The sequence below is a fragment of the Rhagoletis zephyria genome, unplaced genomic scaffold (assembly GCF_001687245.7).
Source record: "Rhagoletis zephyria isolate East Lansing unplaced genomic scaffold, Rhagoletis_zephyria_1.1 Rzeph_scaffold_01104, whole genome shotgun sequence".
Lineage (NCBI taxonomy): Eukaryota > Metazoa > Arthropoda > Insecta > Diptera > Tephritidae > Rhagoletis > Rhagoletis zephyria.
The window spans coordinates 137,159-155,708 of NW_016158188.1; the positions used below are offsets into that span (position 1 = coordinate 137,159).

Below are 18,550 nucleotides of genomic sequence, written 5' to 3' on the forward strand. Positions count from 1 at the left end.
CGGTGCAGATTTTATAATTTTAAAAAAGGTGGCAACCCTATGCCTTGTGGTACATACATCTAGAGGCTAAGCCCTTTAATTTGGCACCTCAGTTTTGAAAATCGAATAATCGGTGCAGATCTGATGCCGTTAACAAAAACTCCCTTCATGTATTGTATGTATACATATGTATATAGATTTGAACTAACCCTGGTATTTGGGTATAGGGGTTATTAAAATCCATGTAGGAGCTTCACAACTATCGCATTCCTATATACACAGCTCTGGAATACTTGATTTTTAACTTTGACTTTTATTTCTGCCTGAAAAAATAAAAGTCAACAATTACCGGTTATTTTCTGCTCAAAAAAATAAAAGCAAATTTTAACTCTTATTTTTGCCTCAAAAAAATAAAAAGCAGAAATAACCGGTATTATTTGCTCAAAATGATAAAAGTCATATTTTTAAAAGTCATGGAGGAATCAGAACCTACAATGAGAGACGAGTCTAATGGCACCTTTGAAAAAGCTATAGCATAATTTTTTCACTATGCCTTTTTGATCTCGAAAATTTTAATATAACTTTTATTTTCAGTCTCTGATATATACATATAATAGAAGTGGGGTGTTGGTAGGGTCGAGTACAATTCAAAAATAGGTTTAATATATTTTAAAACAACCGTAATCTTCGTACTTGATGCACTTATCTATTAACAGCTTGACTATTTTTGATCCGTTTTGTGATCATGTTATGGAAAGGAGTTTTATAGACCTTTAAAATGATGCACAACAAGATTTTGTTATACTTAGCTTGTTGGGAGTTTGCATCGCGTAAAATTTTAAAATCCCCTATTTTTTCTTAATTTCTTCGAATTTGCCCATCGCTTGATTCAAAAACTTCGGTGAATATTGCCTAATATGTAGGATTTATCTAAAATTACATTTACTTTCGAGTAGCTCAAATTTGGTCGAGATCGATTGAGTAGTTTTTGAGGTACACATAATATATGATATAAGTGGGTGATACCACGCCCTTTTTCTTAAAATTTTATGAAAAACCAATTTTTAGGTAAAGAGCTGTTCTATATATCAATTTTAGGAAATATTGATGAATTCCTAAGCCACTCTGCTCAAAAAATCTGAAGGTCCGATACATACACACATATAGTAATTGCTTAACTGAGGTATACAAATTTTTGAAATTAGCTATTGTCAAAAGGAAGCTTTTCTTTTGCCAATCTGGCCACTCGGGTACAGCACCAATGCCCCAAATATCGGGCCTTAGGATAAAATAATGAGAAATGTTTTAGAAACAATGCTAATAGTGCATTAAATATACTGTTTTCTAATGGAATGACAGCCAAAATCACAATTTTCAAAATAAGTGACATTTCGGACGGTATTTTGAGGGTTAAGATAATTTTGTTGTAACCCCTCTATAATTTTCCTATACTATATAATAATTTTATCTCCACATTCAATTATAGCTTTTCTAATCGAAGATCTATGATTTTGAAAAGAAAAAAACTAGGATTTTGCCCATACTTCGAAAAAATAAATTGTGGTAGATTTTACATACAAAAAATGGTAGAGATTGGTAGATTCTGTTAAAAGAAACAATATTTGATAGTTTTTACTCATATATATGGGAAAAATAATTCACATAAGTTGGTGTTACCAGAACAGCTGGATTTTTGAATCGATGGTTCTTAATGTCAAAATTATGTATGTATTTGTTATAATTCCTACTGTCATTATGCGTGAAATTTGTTAGTGTAATTTGATATGACTTTATTTATCCTATATGGATATATAAACTATCTAATATTTACGGAGTTCCCAAGGTGTTGTATCACAGGTGCCGTGATTCGGGTCCTGTGATAATTTAAAAATTAATTTCCACTTCAAAATAATTTGGTTAAAATTAGATCTGACGTGCTTGAAGTTTGCAACCCGTTACATAAACAGCTGATATAGATGCAATTTCACTTTTAAATTGGTTATGGTCAGAGTTAAATTTTCTTTTCGATTTTAGGTATATTCGATGACAAAATATATATACACTGCGTTTGTTTAACTATTTTTTCTTTCTTTTCGGAAAATGTTGGCAAATTTGTGGCCTTTGTTAGTAAAAATGGTAGAAAATAAAACACAGCTAAAAAGTTGCTAGATCTATCAATAAAATGGTAAAGTCCGTGCACTGTAGTAAATCCAAAGTAACATAGTCAAGCAACAGTTCGTATAAAAAATCAATACATGGAAAGAATTGTTGTTTGTTTTTGTTTGCAGAAAAGATTGACCTGCAGCGAGTTATTCAAACGAAATATAAAAGAGAAGGATAACACGAACGTTGCGCTAAAAATCAAGAGAAAGTACAACGTCTCTCTTGATACAAAAAATTCAAGTTCTCGTTCTTCAATGCCAATCAGGGCTGCCAACTTCGCTCAAACCGTGCCATTTTTGGCCTTATTTTACTTCTAATGGAGTGTATACAACTGGTTTATCCTATTTTGGAGTTGGAGTTTTGTTTTAGGAATGTGTTTCTAATTTTAATGCTAAATGGTAAGAATTTAAAAGAGTGGCACCTTTTTTGGCACTTTTATTTCTCTACTTGGCACGTTTTTGCACTTTTTTACCGTCAATATGGCACTTCATAGCTAAGGATGGTTGGCAGCCCTGGCAGCATAAATATATATATATCAACGATGCCAACTTCCGGAGAATTCCCCGATTTGTGGGGAATTTGTCTCGTTGCGGGGAATCGGGGAATAGCTGCTTTTTGCGGGGAATTTTGACTATTTAATTTTAAATCATTAAATAACTTACCTAGAGAGCAGAATATTTTTTGTAATGTATTGTTATTATTAAACTAAATTAAATTTTCTTTTAAAACTTACTAGTAAAAAGTTGAAAATTTTGATGATTTTTTTTTTTTAATTTTTTGAATTTTGACTTGACTTTGACTTTTTTTATACAATAAGATACATTTTTATAAAAAATTAGTAAAAAAAAAAATAGCATTTAAATGTTGTATTGGTAAATTTCGCGGTGCTAACGGGGATAAAGATGAAATGATTTGGCATCCCTGATATGTATATATACACAAAAAGAATAATTGAATCTTGCAGAGACTCTCAAACTTGTCTCTCAATAAATTTAATAATAAATTTCCGCCGCTGTTGAGCAATGTCTGCTATTCAACGCTCGAATATCAATATATGAGTTTGAAATAAATGTCAACACACAACAAGTACATATCTCTACCTGAACTGACCGCTACCTGTTCTCCTATGTTGTGTAAGCTGCAAACGAATATGTATTCGTTTTTACTACGTGAGTGTATGTAAATTCAAAACTTTAACTTTCAAGCCATTTTTCTCTAGATCTTGATTATGACACTCTTGCAGCAAATGTGCGATATGATTTGTGTATGATTTATATGCATCTATTCAATAACACGTGAGATATCTACATATACAAAAGATTATAAATATGCTGTTGCTAACTAAGTTCTCGAACGTTGAATACTTAAGCAGGGATCACACGATATGGACATTTGTAGAGATTTGTACATTTTGGCAGCCACTTGGCTGGTTTTGTCTACATACAATTTGTATCGAGAGTGAGTTCACATCAACAAAAAAAAAAACTCCCACTCTGTAACTGCCGAAAATCTTATTCGATGCTTTCACTGTGTTTGTATAAAAAAAAAATATATATATTACTAACATTATTGGCATATAATGCCTCTTTTTGCATTAATCGCACACTGCTAGCTTCAGCACCCAAAAGGTTTCGTCGACAATTTTAAAACCTAATTTCTCAAACATGGGACGTGAAATTTTATTTTCAAACACCACTGGCGTAAAGCCAAACGCCTTGACATGAAGCGTACGAGTATATTTCCTATCCACGTCGCATGTGTGCTTCCTGGATGAAGGAAATTAAATTCTCCTTTGTATGAATTTTAAACAAAGTTTAAGTGATACGAACAGCAAATACCAAGCAACTAATTGGGTTTCGCCATCAAATGCGCCGACACTATCATTATAGCGTATCAAACGTTCCACATAACGGATTGTATCAGGCCCACGTTATGACCAATAGCCGTCAACTGTTTTCGCATAGACTGGAAGTAAGCGCTGCAAAGTGTAGCCCACTGAAAATCAAAAATTAAACAGTTTAAACTACCGAAGATTCGGAGTTATTGCTATAAGCTGCACTTACTCCATGCTAAAACTTAATGCCAACTTCCCACCTAAATGATACGAAATAAGTATTCACTAAATTTTATATCCTCCATACCCAGCCCGTGATCGAAGAATCATTGCTCCACAGCCGCCAGCATACGCTCGGGAAAACCACAAATCAAGTAGCTGGTGTATTTATCGAGCAAATTGAAAGCAGCTACCAGACGTGATTTGTTCTGGGTGAGCGTAATACCATACCATGATCATATCGTTTAAACTAAAGTGCGGAAATAAAATACGATTTTTAATTGTTCAGAAAAGTTTCGAATTTATCTCAGCGAACACACTCACACTGCCCACAAAAGTGCCATCTGTCCCCCAGTCGCCATCTAGAGAATATAAATTAACATCAAGTTCTTCATTTTGTATCACCCAGTCGATAAAGCATTACAGTAGGCTATAGCCAGAGGAACTTTTTCGATGTCCCACACATAAATCTCGTAACTGCGGCCACTCATCTCACGGAATTTTCAACAACGTGTGTGCTATTTTAAATTTGGGTACATTCCAAAACGACAAAATACAAAGCATCACTCTCTTTTATTTCTAAACCGTACTAGAAGAAAAAGTCTAAATTGCGCAACCTTGTTGAAAACTAGTATCTAACCGTGGTTGCGCACATTTGGCTTTGCAATCTGCTTAGGTTTAGAAATAAAAGAGACTAATGAATAGTATTTTGACGTTTTGGAATCCAGCCTTTTACTTACTCTGGTTATTTTTAGTTTATTATTGCCGATAATTTTATTGTTTCTTTGTCCTAGGTTGGGAAGCGCTGAACTGCGTAGCTCTGCGGTCGGCTTAAGAGGAGTAGTGACTAGTGATCGGACTTAAATTTGTGTGGTAGAATCTGGAAAAAGTGGGTAAGATTTCAAAAAAATGTGGTAGATCTCAGGATTTGGATCAAACTCTATACAAAAATTTAAAAAATTCTGCAAGGTTTCACCTAATTTACAAACATTTTAATTAGAATCTAAAACAAAATAAATTTTAGTATAATAAGGTGCAAGATTGAAGTTGCTAAAAATTGCAATTTTTTTCCTCGACAGTTTCGATCATATTTTGAAGGAACAAATGTGGCTCGTTCCAGAAACCGCTACTTGGGATTTGCCGATTTTGACAGTTCTCAAGTAAAAGTAAACAACACTATAAAATCTTTGGATGCACTGAAATTTGCTAATACTTTCACAAAAATCGCCGGTTTTTATCATTTTCGCTCTTAATTTTTTTTATAAATCATATATTTTGAAACTTAACATAATGAAACAAGGTTTACTGTCGAAAAATTCTGCCTGTTGCTTACTGTTTCACAATTTTTGCTCTTAAAATTAAGGAAATTATGTCGAGCAAAAATAAAGCTACTCAAAAACGCGATTATGTGGTAGATTTCATTCCTTGTGTGATAGATGCTCAAAAAAGTGGCAGGTCTACTACAATGTGGTATAAGTCCGATCACTGAAAGTAACATAAAGAGCGCAAATATTTCTCGCTGCGGTTTCAACTTACCACACACAAATGTACCTACCAATGTTGCGAGATTCTTCGTTTTACCTGTAAATTACAGTTTTTTAGACAAGCTCACAGTTGTTTAAATTGCCTCCTAGTGCAAACTACACTTTTTTCCGAAATTTCCGATCTGAACGGATAAATTAAAATTTTTCTTTCGGTATGCTGTAAGTAAATTTTAAATATAAAAGGGAACGATGAAGTTGGAGCATTTTCTCATTTGAAACAGATGCTTTCAGCTGTCCTTTGAATTCCAACCGCCACAGCAAATGTGGAAAATGTTGTTTTCTCAAATCCATTTGAATAAAAAAGGAAATAAACTAGAAATTCCAGCACTCTCTGGTATTTTAAGAACTGAAGATTTATTAAAAGCTGCTGCAGGAGGTACCCAATTTGAGGCATCGAAAAAATGCCCAAAAATATTAATAAAGCAGTTTACAAAAAATAATGATACTGAATATCATTAAAACCAAATGCGATTTAAATGTTCCTTTTTGTAAAGTATTTTTGTTTGATTAAGTATAAGTTAAACGGTTTAAGTAATTTAATTTTAGGAGAATAGTTTTTTTGTTCTTTGTGTTTAGTTATGTTAGTTAATAACATCTGGTAACACCGAAATGTACATATGTACATACATATGTTTCACATGTGTACTTTAAATAAACTCTGTGTTCGTATGGAATAGTAGCTTATGTAGGGGAGTTGGTTTTAGTATAATGCGGCATTCCCTTCGTTCTTTAAACGACAAGGATTTTTTTGATGAGACTAAATAAGAATATTGACTTGCTTATATCGGAACTATTTATTGCACGTTTATTTGTCAAAAGTTCTTCAACGGTTCGGCGCCAGTGAGTCATTCGCAATCGTATGCTGCGAATGCCGCATTATACTAAAGCCAGCCTTTCGATATAAGCTACTGTTCCATACGACCACAGAATTATACTGGTATGAAACCAGTGTTACCGTTGCACATTTTCAAAAACTTGCAGACATTTTAAGAGAGTACCTACTGAAATGCTTACTCACTGCTCAGTTATGTATGTATGAGAAAGTTTAACTTTTTGCTGTATTATTTTCAAACCTGTTTGTGATACTAAAATTATCATCATTCTGCTCATTCATATATGTATGTACACATGTGATTATTTATTTTCTCCGTTGCTGCTCAAAAGTGAGAAAATGAGAAGCATTTTTTTTTTTGTTTTTACTAGGCATACATACATATGTAGCGCGATTGAGAGAAGTGTATTCTATCATTCTTGCATATGTAGGTACATATATGAGGTATTACAATTTTGAGAATTTGTCATAAGTGAGAAGACTTAGCTACTTTGCTCAGTACACTTTCCGCAGTTCGAGGGAGAAAACTGTCGAAATTTTTTCTACCTTGTTGAATGTGCGTTGGAATTAGCTTCAGAAAATCTATTGTTGTTTCAAAGGCCGTGCATATTTTTTTGTTTTCTTTTGGCGTGGAGTGTGTGTTTAAAGATGTCTAAAAAAAGATTTAATATAGAAAAATTTGTGTGGTACGATGCATCTTCAAATAAAAGTGTTTGCCTAATAGAAACTTGCAAAAAGGAGCTCAGTGGAAAGATAAAGGGGAACATTAAAAGACATTATAAACTAGTTCATAGGCAAGATATTGAAAGCGGCGATGAAAGCGATAGCGACGATGTTCCTATATGCAAAAAAAGTAAAAACACAATTAAGTTAAGCACTACTATGAATAAAGCCGATTTTTTGAAGTGTTGCGTTGGATTGGTGACAAAGCAAAATATTCCATTTAGAATATTTGACGACAATGAGTGTTTTAAGCAACTAATTGCACCATACGAGCAGAAATTTGACATAAATTTAAACACAAACAATGTGGGAACAGTTTTGGAGAATGCATATAAACATATAAAATCCGAAATATCAGCTTTAGTTAAAAACAAAATGATTTGCCTCAAAATTGACATTGCCAGCCGAATGGAAGGAAGTGTCCTTGGTATCAACATACAGTACATTAAGGACTACAAAATTTGTATTCACACTATTGGTAAGTAATATTCTCATTTTGATTGTTGACTTTTCCGACAGGACATGATTATGGTGTTTTTGGAACGATTTTCGGTTCCCTTGTCAAATTTGGTTGGGAGACCAATGAGAATAATCAAAATGGCACAACGCCGTAATCGGTTTGTCTGCAATTATAATTGACAAGCGATAACGGAAAATCGTTGCAAAATGCATCACTATTGGTAAGCTAGAGCACTTTAAAGCTCAAAATTAACCGCAAAATTTAATCTTTTTATTTATATACGACAAATAGCGGCCGCTGTAGTGTAGTGGTTAGCAGTGCGCGAAGTGGTAGGTAGCAGGGCCTGGGTTCAAGCCTTGCCAAAAACAGCTTCCTATAATAATACAACCGCCGTTCGGAGTCGGCGTAAAACTGTAGATCCGTTAAAAAAATTTTGTGGAAATCTGCTGGCATTTTTTTCTTTTCGTTTGGTGGCTGAATTGACACAGCCACTGGTCCTGATGTTCGTATCGGAAAATGATTAGTTTTAAATTAACTAACATACCAATCCGGCTCCTCTCGATAGTACCTTTTGGATATGAAAATTATTATGTTTACTTACTATTAAATCGTCTCAGATTGATAATACTACTACTTATATTTTGTAAAAAAAAAAACATTTCTTAACCTCACTTAATTTTCACATTTGAATTATATAAATTAGTTTAAAAAACATTTTTTTTTTTCAGGTATGGTGCAAACAACAAACCGACATACTGCCGCGAACTTGAAAGAGGAAATTTTGAAATGCCTTGAAGAATATAATATTCGTATAAACCAAATTTATTCGTATACAACCGATAATGCAGCCAGTGTATTAAAGCTGTCGAGATTATTGCAAGGAGAGCATCACGATATTATAGACAATGAGATGGTCGACATTGACGTTGCCGAGTGCAATCTGGTTGAATCGAATGTCGCGTCGGTTTTTTCGGCTGTGCGTTGCGTAGCACATGCAGTTCAATTAGCGGCTGATGATGTAATAAAAACACTCGAAAACGACATCGAAGAATGTAGAATAATAGCTAAGAAAGTTCGAACCTTAGTGACACCGGATAACGATGAAATCAGCTTGCCATGCTTAGATGTCATAACAAGATGGAATTCAACTTACAATATGATATGCGAAATTCTTTCGCTTAAAGAATTTATTGAAAACATGGACAATTTTAACAGCTTTGACATAAACTGGATATTCATCCAAAATTTTGTAATGGCATTTGCGCCATTGGCAAAATGCACTTTAAAACTTCAAAAGGAACAATATATATTGGGAGACTTTCTTCGCGATTGGCTAGCATGTGAGTTGGAATTGGAAGAACTAGCTTCTCTAAACCAATACGCGGCAGCTCTCCTAAATGCGATGAGGAGCAGAAAAGATATTCTTTTGAAGCATGATGCCTTTGCAGCCGCAATATATCTTGATCCGCGCTATAATTTCAATGGTACACCTTTTCTTACTGAAGATTGTAAGAAACGCGCAATGGTATGAAAAACTAAATATCGCACAATTTCAACAAAACGGGCATATAGCAAAATTTTACTTGTTCTATAAAATAATCATTATATATATATATATATAGTTACTTAAATTTAGAAAGGCCTTAACTATATTTTTTGAATTCGATTTCTTTGCCTATCTTTCGCAAATTTTTGTGGAAAATGCTGAAAAAATTACTGCTGTAATAAATAATGTAGTTTTTTATAAATAAAAAAATGGTTTAAACAAACTAGGAACTAAGGAACTTAAATTTTTTAAGTTTAAGGAAGTAGAGCCTCTCTATATTATGGCAATAAAATACATACACCGGCGGCAGAAATAATAGACTCGTCGTACTTTTAAGAATTTTGGCTATGTTTCTTTAGTCTATTTTATGTTTAATAAGTAGTTATACAACAAAGATAAATCCGCTTTTCGAACTTTGAGCAAAAATTTGTAAAATTGTCACCAAATATTCAAATTTTTTATTCAGAATTTTTAAACAAATTTTTGGTATGCAGCTTTGTCTCCCATTTAATTTTAGTATAATAAAGTGCAAGTTTCAATTGGCTACAAAATACCGTTGATTTTTAAGAATTTTTTTTTTGCTGATGTGCTCGAAAATTTTCTTATATGGATGGGAATACCTAGCAGCGTCAACAAAAAAAAAAAATTGTCAAAAAGCAAAGGTATTTCTTAGCCACTTGAAACTTACACTTTATTACACTAAACTTGAATGACATATAAGACTGCATACCAAAAATGTTTCTTAAAATTCTGAATAAAAAGTTTGAAAATTCGTCGAATTTTTATAATTTTTGTTCAAAGTTTGAAAAGCGGATTTATAGGATGTTTGTTGTATAGCTACCTAGGCTTTTATAAAAAATATTAAACTTAAGAAAAACTAAAGAAATTCATATAGGCAAAATTCATAAAAGTACGACGAGTCTATTATTTCTACCGCCAGTGTATGTACATGCATTATGAAATTTTGTTAGTTTAGTTGAAACTGTGCGATATATAAATATATACATATACATTACACACTTACATGATTTATGCTTTAGATTTTTAATAATTTCTTTTTAAAGGATCATTTACTTAAAGTATATGAAATGGTGAAGCATTTGGAGAGTGATTCGTATGAGCAGGAGTTTATTAAATGTTCCAATTCATCAAGTTCCAGTTCCCAAGACGACATTCCCACTTCATCAGCGAGTGCTTACGATAAGCTGGATCTTCACGTCCAAAATTTAATGAACACACAAAAGTTATCATCTCAAGGCCTGGCAGCGAGCACTAAACTGAAACTAATGAGACTTTGTGAAGGAGAAAGACTGTCCTTTGGTACCAATGTTCTTGAGTATTGGCGAAAATCGTGTGATAGAGAAAAGGAATTGACGCTAATTGTAGAAACTATATTAGCCCTGCCTGCCACTCAGGTTTCTGTGGAGCGTTCATTTAGCGCATTATCTACAATATTAACAAATTTAAAATCAAAGCTTTCAAAAAAATCTCTTTCTAATTTAGTCATAGTAAAGTTAAATTATGAGCTCCTAAATTTTTCAAATTTTGATCTTGATGATAATACAATAGCAAAGCAAATTGCTTTCACCCATGTATGAATATTCATTATATATATTTATGTACATATGTATGTATACGAACACATAAGACCAACATAATATAAACGCGAATTTTTACAAGTTTCAACCATTTTGCTTTTGTTTTTTTAATGTTTACTAATTTTCATGGAATAGTCAGTATGGCGTACACCGAAGCAACACTAGAACATCTAGTGGGCGTCGGTTTCCCCGGGTGAGACAATACAGCGAATACGGTCAGTCTTGTGACAGAAACCTCTAAGGTTCCTTCTTCAGTTATTCTGATAAATCCTAAAACAACCTTTGGAGGCGAGTTCCTTATTATATATTTAAAACGAACTTATCTTTGTTTAAAGCCATTCCTCGCATTCAAGGTAGAGTCTATATATTGACTTTATGCTCTCAACAATTCCCCGGTGTAGTAATTGCTGCCTTGTGAGCAGAACCACGCAAAGTTGCCTTGGGCTCCTCTGTGACCTGTTTTGTTACCGTTTTCGTATCAATGTAGATCTCTATGATAAAAAAATGCATCCATATCCGCAGTTGGGCCAGATTTCGCCAATACAGTGACGGAGAGACATGCCACCTTTACAAAAAATGTATCAAAATTGGAGTCCAATTTAACTTTTATGTAACCTTATTCCTAAGTCTTTGACCTCATCAGAGGGAATATGCAATTGTATGGTACGAGAAAAGCTTCTTTTGGTTTACTGCTGAGGCCCTCTTTCATCAACTAGTTTGAACCAGTACCTAGATCCATTATAAGCACAAATGATTAGGAGCCCGTCTACCATGAGAAAACAAAGAAAAGAAGAAGAATACCTGAAACCTGAGCCAATGAAACCAACAGTAGAGTTGAATGTGCCCCAATAATGTAGAAATAAAACCATCGGAAGCATTTTCGAAAGTTTCCTGCAGAAGTACGTATCTTCCTCCAAATGTACGTGATATGACACCTTAAATTGAAACCCGCCACAACAACAAAAAAATCCCAAATGTTCAGTTGAGGCAAAAAAATGTTGATAGTGCGCAACCGACGCACAGTGTTTCGACTATATGGAGCAGGGGAGCCAACTCGTTGGGAATTCCCCGATTTGCAGGGAACTTCAGTCTGCGTGGGGAATCGGGGAACGGACCGTTTTTTGTGGGGAATTAAAGACGCTGTGATATAAGCAACTCCATATGTACATACCTATAATTTAAGTTTTTTGTTACTTTTGAATTGAAGTTTTTTAGTTCATTCTTTAACGAAAACCGCTTAAATCTAAGTTTCAAACTTTGTGCAATATTTGAAAAATAAATTCAACAAACTTTCGTAAAAATTTCGAGCTTTTTAATTAGATTTTTTAGAATGATTTTGAGTATGCAGTTTTGTAGCTCGTTGGGGAATTCTCAAAAATGAGTTGGCTACCCTGATATGGAGGCAGGTGGAAAAAGCCATATTGACAGTTGATACAAAAATCTGCGAACAGTACATCTCCAAAAAAAAAACATACTAGGAGTTGCAGGAATCGACTGATCACTTTAGTTGCGTTTGGTGTTGGCCCCATAAGAGAAAGGGTCTCTTTTTCAACTGTAATCGATTATTTGCGTGTCATGGATTATTCACTTGAAGGTATTTATCATTTTTTTGGTACTTTTTTTATAAAAGTATCACGGACCGCAAATAAGTGTTATGGATTGAATAAAAAATTATTGTGAAGGCAGGGTCCAAAACATATGGGTTATATAAAATTTATGGTTTCTCAAAGATCAACGCGGGTAAGGTATACATCTTTGTTTAAATTTATTTTACGTTCACAAAATATATATATTTTTTTTGTATTACGAAATGTGGATTACATGAGATTCTTTGATTTTATCTCACATGAAAATCTTCAAGTGTAGTACACTTGAATATCATATCTAAATAAAACTTGAAGACGAACGCTTTTATGTTGTATTAGAGGACATCTTATACAGAGAGACTTTGCTGCCTTCGAATCGAAGTACTTCTTTAGCAAAAGTTTAATGATTTTTGACGAGCTTTAGTTTAGTTACATTAGGGTGGTAGAAAGTTGGATATGGTGGATAAGCACTAGAACAGGGTACAGAGTACGCTGTTGGCAGTTGTCCTTAAACCTAACTATATAAAATTATATACCAAATAAAAGGTATTGCTCTTTCTAGTAAATATATCATTTAATATATGTAGTTAATTACGTATTTTATAGACAAAACATACGTAATTTATTTATATATTTTGACAGATATTGCATTGAAAATTATGTCAAACTGCAAAAAACTTTAGTGTGGACTTAATTTGGACTACAAATATACCCCATTAAAACCACTTAAATTAATTTTTCTGTAAACAAATCCAAAAGAAGAAAAAGAAACCAAAAATTAGTTGTTTTTGTTCTGACACCGTGAATAACCCTATTGCGTCGATGCATAAGGTTGGTAGTACTGATAAATTTGGTTGCATGCGAAGCATAATCAGCCTTAAGTTTTGAAAAGTTATGTAACGTTCGCATAATCAGATCTTTATAATTAATTTAATATTTTTCTGATTTTTATACCCGAGCGCTCTGCACCTACCTGGCTACGACTATTAGTCTAAGAGCTAGCAACGTTTTTGAGAGAGAATTTCAGGACAGCTGTTTTTTTGATATGACATCTCTCTCACTCCCTCGGTTAGCGTTGGGCCATCTGGCAGACGGTAATGGTTGCGTTGACTAGTAATCGCATCGTATCTTTACAGTTAAAAATGCAAATTTTTTAAATAATTTTAGTAAGCAATTTATATTGAGCTCGAGGTCGTTTTTTAAATTAAAATTTATTGTGGAAAAGCAACAATAATTTGAAAAAATTGTTGAAGTGATAGCTATTTCGGAAATTAAAAAGGCGTACTTAGCACGGTGCATAGGCAACTGGCTGAGTCTGTGGGATCGTCGGTTCGAATCCTACTGAAAGAAGTCTGATGAGGAAATGTGGTGATTTCCGAAATAGCTATCACTTCTACCATTTTTCAAATTATTGTTGCTTTTCCACAATAAATTTTCATTTAAAAAACGGCCTCGAGCTCAATATAAATTGTTGAATATAATTGTTATAAGGCCAAAAAAAAAATAACAAAAAACAAATAATTTTAGTAAGGCTAATTTTCTTTTCATAGGCTATAACTAGCTTTTAGAAACGTAGATTTATTATTGTCAGACATGTCCGTTGTTGCCATACCTCATTTTTTATTAAAAAATAATAATTTTTCAACTAATTTTAATAAAGCTCAAAGTTTAATATGATGTTGTTTAAGTACTAATGAATCTCAAATTAATTTGCCAGACATTAATTCGGTTTCTAAAGCAAGAGCAAGACCGATTTAAAGCTGAAAAAGTATTACGCTGGTAGTGAGGGAAACTATAACTACTTATCTAACGTTATAACATAAATCTAATTATTGGAATATCTAAAATTATATATGTATATTTCTTTTTCAAATACAAACATTAAGACAAATAAAAACCTAAAACATTTCAGAAAACGTCAACTTGTATAGTATCGGAATTAAGCAAGAAAAGTAAGAGAAAAACGTATACATTCTGATATTCATAATTGTGTCATAAAAAATACTGACTTACAACAAATATGCACACTGGATGCCACTATCCAATTCCTATGCAGAATCGCTTGCTGATTCCGAAAATCGAGTATTTTTTCCATAAGTAAGTTTTGGAGTTATTTGCAATTTACCGTTATTCAGCTTAAAAAACACGGAAAGGAGAATACTACTTAGTAAGCGTTATAATCCAAAATTACATGAGGAATTTGGACATTTTTCCCCTTTTCGTTTAGTGACATAGCCCCAAATAAAACAAGTAAGAAAGTCGAAGTTCGGGCGGAGCCTAACAATAAATACCCGGCGCAAGTATTAAATATATCGTCGTTTAAAGTACAAAACCGCGTACCGTCATTCTGCAAAACCGCGTAACTGGCATTTGCGGCCAAAAATTGAATTTGCTCACAAAAGCTCTTGGCTCAATCCTAATCCATTCGTCCTGAAATACACTAGCCACAAATGCGACTGCTTTATAAAAAAGAGAAACATTTTGAAATATGAGTGTTTTTACTCTCTAGAAAATAATTTATGAAACCTCACATACGCGGTTTTGCATTATCTTGATGCGCGGCTTTGCATTTTGTTGATACGCGGTTTTGTACTTTAAACGACGACGATATGCTTTTCACCCTTCCGAAAACTACCGCAACATGGTGAGCAGGGGTGGTTTTGCCTATTTTAAACATCTTCGATAGAACGTTAAGTTAGACATAATGAGATAAACTTATACAGTCATATGTTGGCGGTATCATGCCCATTTTCAAAAATTCCAAATCATGTTACTTCTTTTCAAAGGATTGTTGTTAGCATCAATTTTGAATAAATTAGCTTTAATATTATTTACTGATTTATCGAAGATTTTGTATTTCTCTAAATTACCATTATATCGTATGTGGGCGTNCAGTCATATGTTGGCGGTATCATGCCCATTTTCAAAAATTCCAAATCATGTTACTTCTTTTCAAAGGATTGTTGTTAGCATCAATTTTGAATAAATTAGCTTTAATATTATTTACTGATTTATCGAAGATTTTGTATTTCTCTAAATTACCATTATATCGTATGTGGGCGTGGTTTTGGTCCGATTTTAAAAATTGTAAGCCAACAACTGTGCAAAGTTTCAAAGTTTGGGAGAAATCGGTTGAGCGGTTACTTAGATATACACATGTAATCATAAGTGGGCGTCGCGACGCGTCGCTACCAGTGTTGCCAGAACTTTTTGGGCCGACCGGCTAGTTTGGCAAAAAAAAGCGGCTAAAAATGGCAAAAATGTTTTAGTGAAATTTCACATAGACTCTGGCAAAAAACGGCTAAAATGTTTTAATGAAAATTCCATGCTTTATTTAAATAAATCGCAAGAAACGAAAGACTAGTTAACACCATTAATTTATATCGAGTGTATATTCCTCATCATCAAATGAATCACTATTGTATATATCACCTGAATTCATTAATTTTAAGAGATCGTCATCTACAGTAAAATTATGGCAGCATTTTTCTTCACGTTTTAAACCGTATCTTATATATAAAATAGCGTTTAACGTTTTAACGCACATTGGATTTCTTTGCTTAGTTTTTATTATATTCATTGAACTAAATATTCGCAGTACTTCTGCATTACTTATAGGCAAAACAAGAAAACTAAAAACTAGGTTGCAAAGGTCAGCAAAAGGGTTTTCTCCTAGGGCATTTCGAAATTGATAAACTTCGGCCCAAAATTTTACAGTTGAGTCTAATTACTCCAAGTATGTAACGTTAACCGTTGCCATTGCATCTCTATGGATGTTATTTCGTCGGCATTATATTTGTGCTTTTGTTGCTGTAGTTGAACAAATACTTTTGGTTTAATTACTCTTAATGCATTTCCAACCGAAAAAAGTCAATTTTTTGTAATGTGGCAATATTTGTAGGGAGGCGTTGGCGTAATTCCTTTATTAAAGTGATAATAAAATAGCGACCATTTTCTCGAATTATTTTCTCGGCTTCGTGGTCAAAAGCATTTGTGCTTACTTTTGTTTTTAAATACTCTTCCAAACTGTGACAAAACTGAGGAAATGGAGCAAGGTATGGTTCCATCGGGGAGCATCTAGGATCAAATGTGTCCGCGCTAATAACCACTAGGGAGCATAGATGCGAAAGTAAAACATTGAGTTCATTAAAAATCTTCATTGGGTCTGCATTATTGCTTTCGAACAACTTGTTTANAATAGTAAAATCGGCTAAAAACGGCTAACTTTTTTTTACAAACCGGCTAACAAATCGGCTGCCGGCTAGATCGAATTTTCTCCGGCTAGTTGCTATCAAAACCGGCTAAATCTAGCCGGAAAACCGCTAAAATGGCAACGCTGGTCGCTACGCCCATTTTCCAAAACTTTATAATATTCCCAGTTTTCGTCTAAAAATTATTATAAATATTAATTTTGAGTGGCTAGTCTTCAGTAGTTACTAAAATATCGGAGTTTTCGTATTTCTGAAAACTAACGTTACATGGGAGGTGGGTGTGGTTATTGTCCGCTTTTGCCCATTTTCAATACCATCCGTCCTACGTCCGAAAGAAGTACACGTACCAAGTTTCCTTAAGTTATCTTAATTTTTACTGAAATTATCGTATGCACAGACGGACGGACGAACGGACAGACAGTCACCGCTTAATTGATTTCTCTTTTGATTCTGATCATTTATGTATACATTTTTCTATATCTATCTCGATTCGTTTTGCCTGTTACAAACAACCGTTATGTGAACAAAGTTATAATACCCTTGTGCACAAGTGCGCTCGGGTATAAAAATTGGACTTATATCATTACACAAGGACTGACATAATCCCAAATTTTAAAATTGGAGTTATGCCACTTGGCCCTATGTGATGGCACCGATTGTTGGGTATGATGCTTTATGTTAGACAAAAGGCGGAGTATAAAGGATTCAAATTGAGGAAATTAGCCTATGCTTACAGAGGATATGTAATAAGGTAACCGACGAAGACTTGCGTGCCACTTGCGCTTTTCTCTCAAAGTTTTTACATCTGGTAAACCATAATAAAGGTTAAAATTTAAAAGTTAATTAATAAAATTTAAGTAAAAACTGTTGAAACTTAACAGTAAAATACTTTTTTCGCAAAATCATGAAGGACACTTTTATTTTTCAAAAAAAAAAAAAAAAAAAAAAAAAAAAANAAAAAGGAGTACAAAAGAAGTACAAAACTAAAAAAGGAGTACATTTCCAGATTTGGTTTTTGGAGTACAAGCGAGTACATTGCAATAAAAGGAGTATGTTTGCTCCCAAAAGCAGTACGTCTGGCAACCCTACTTATAGTATTAGAAAAAAAATTGTATTACCGGTTCGTCAGGTCTTGAAATTGGATGAATATTTTAGAAAATTTCTTGTAGTTTCCGAGCATATAATTGTATATTTTCGCGCGAACTTTCGATTTCCTTAATTTTCCGATTTTCAGCTTAATTAATTACCTACATAGTTTTGCGCAAAGGATTTTTCAAAAAACAAGGAAATGTCACAAATTGAGACAATTCAGCATATTTACGCTTATAAAATATATAAATATAACCTTTCAATTACTGAGGGTGGAAAGCTGAAAACTAAAACTAAACAAAATTGCATCAAATCGGTTGATTACAGGTTGTGGACGTTATAGTTATCCAATCTTTCCCATATTTATTATACATTTAGGTTTGTCTAATAAAAGAGAGAAGAGTAGAAACTAAATTTCATCGAAATCGGATTTAATGTTTCCGCCACAAGGGTGGGGGCGTGGCAATTAGTTCATCTAAGCATACCATATTTCATAATTGCCTTGTCGCTATCAAAGATGGAGCCAGATCTGTCATGACTCCTCACTTTTTGGAACCTTTGTACTAAAGCGACATTTTTGATCTGTTCTTGTTCCTAAGAAGAGGCTGGGAAATGTACTTGAATTAAGTATGGCTGGGATTCGCTGCTTTGCTTTTTTAGAAGGCATATACCGTTGATAGACTTTCAAGAGAAAATCGAATGTTTCGGCTAGTGTAGGGTAGACTGGGTCGAAAAAAAAAGTTGCTAATGTCCGCCCCTAAATTTA

General features: G+C 33.5%; 1 protein-coding gene across 1 annotated transcript; it reads left to right on the forward strand.

Annotated features, from left to right (window-relative positions):
• Window positions 1-7,074: 7,074 nt before the first annotated feature.
• LOC108362788 (zinc finger BED domain-containing protein RICESLEEPER 2-like) lies at window positions 7,075-10,964 on the forward strand. The gene is made up of 3 exons (XM_017615932.1): window positions 7,075-7,772; window positions 8,483-9,279; window positions 10,365-10,964. The coding sequence occupies exons 1-3, from the start codon at window positions 7,220-7,222 to the stop codon at window positions 10,896-10,898; spliced, it is 1,884 nt and encodes a 627-aa protein (XP_017471421.1). The 5' UTR covers window positions 7,075-7,219; the 3' UTR covers window positions 10,899-10,964.
• The last annotated feature ends 7,586 nt before the right edge of the window (window positions 10,965-18,550 follow it).

Excerpts from the sequence above, each read along its gene's own strand:
- LOC108362788 (XM_017615932.1), top strand. The coding sequence starts at position 7,220 with ATGTCTAAAAAAAGATTTAATATAGAAAAATTTGTGTGGTACGATGCA. Across the intron at positions 7,773-8,482 it reads AATTTGTATTCACACTATTG|GTATGGTGCAAACAACAAAC; the intron begins GTAAGTAATATT and ends TTTTTTTTTCAG. Across the intron at positions 9,280-10,364 it reads ATTGTAAGAAACGCGCAATG|GATCATTTACTTAAAGTATA; the intron begins GTATGAAAAACT and ends TTCTTTTTAAAG.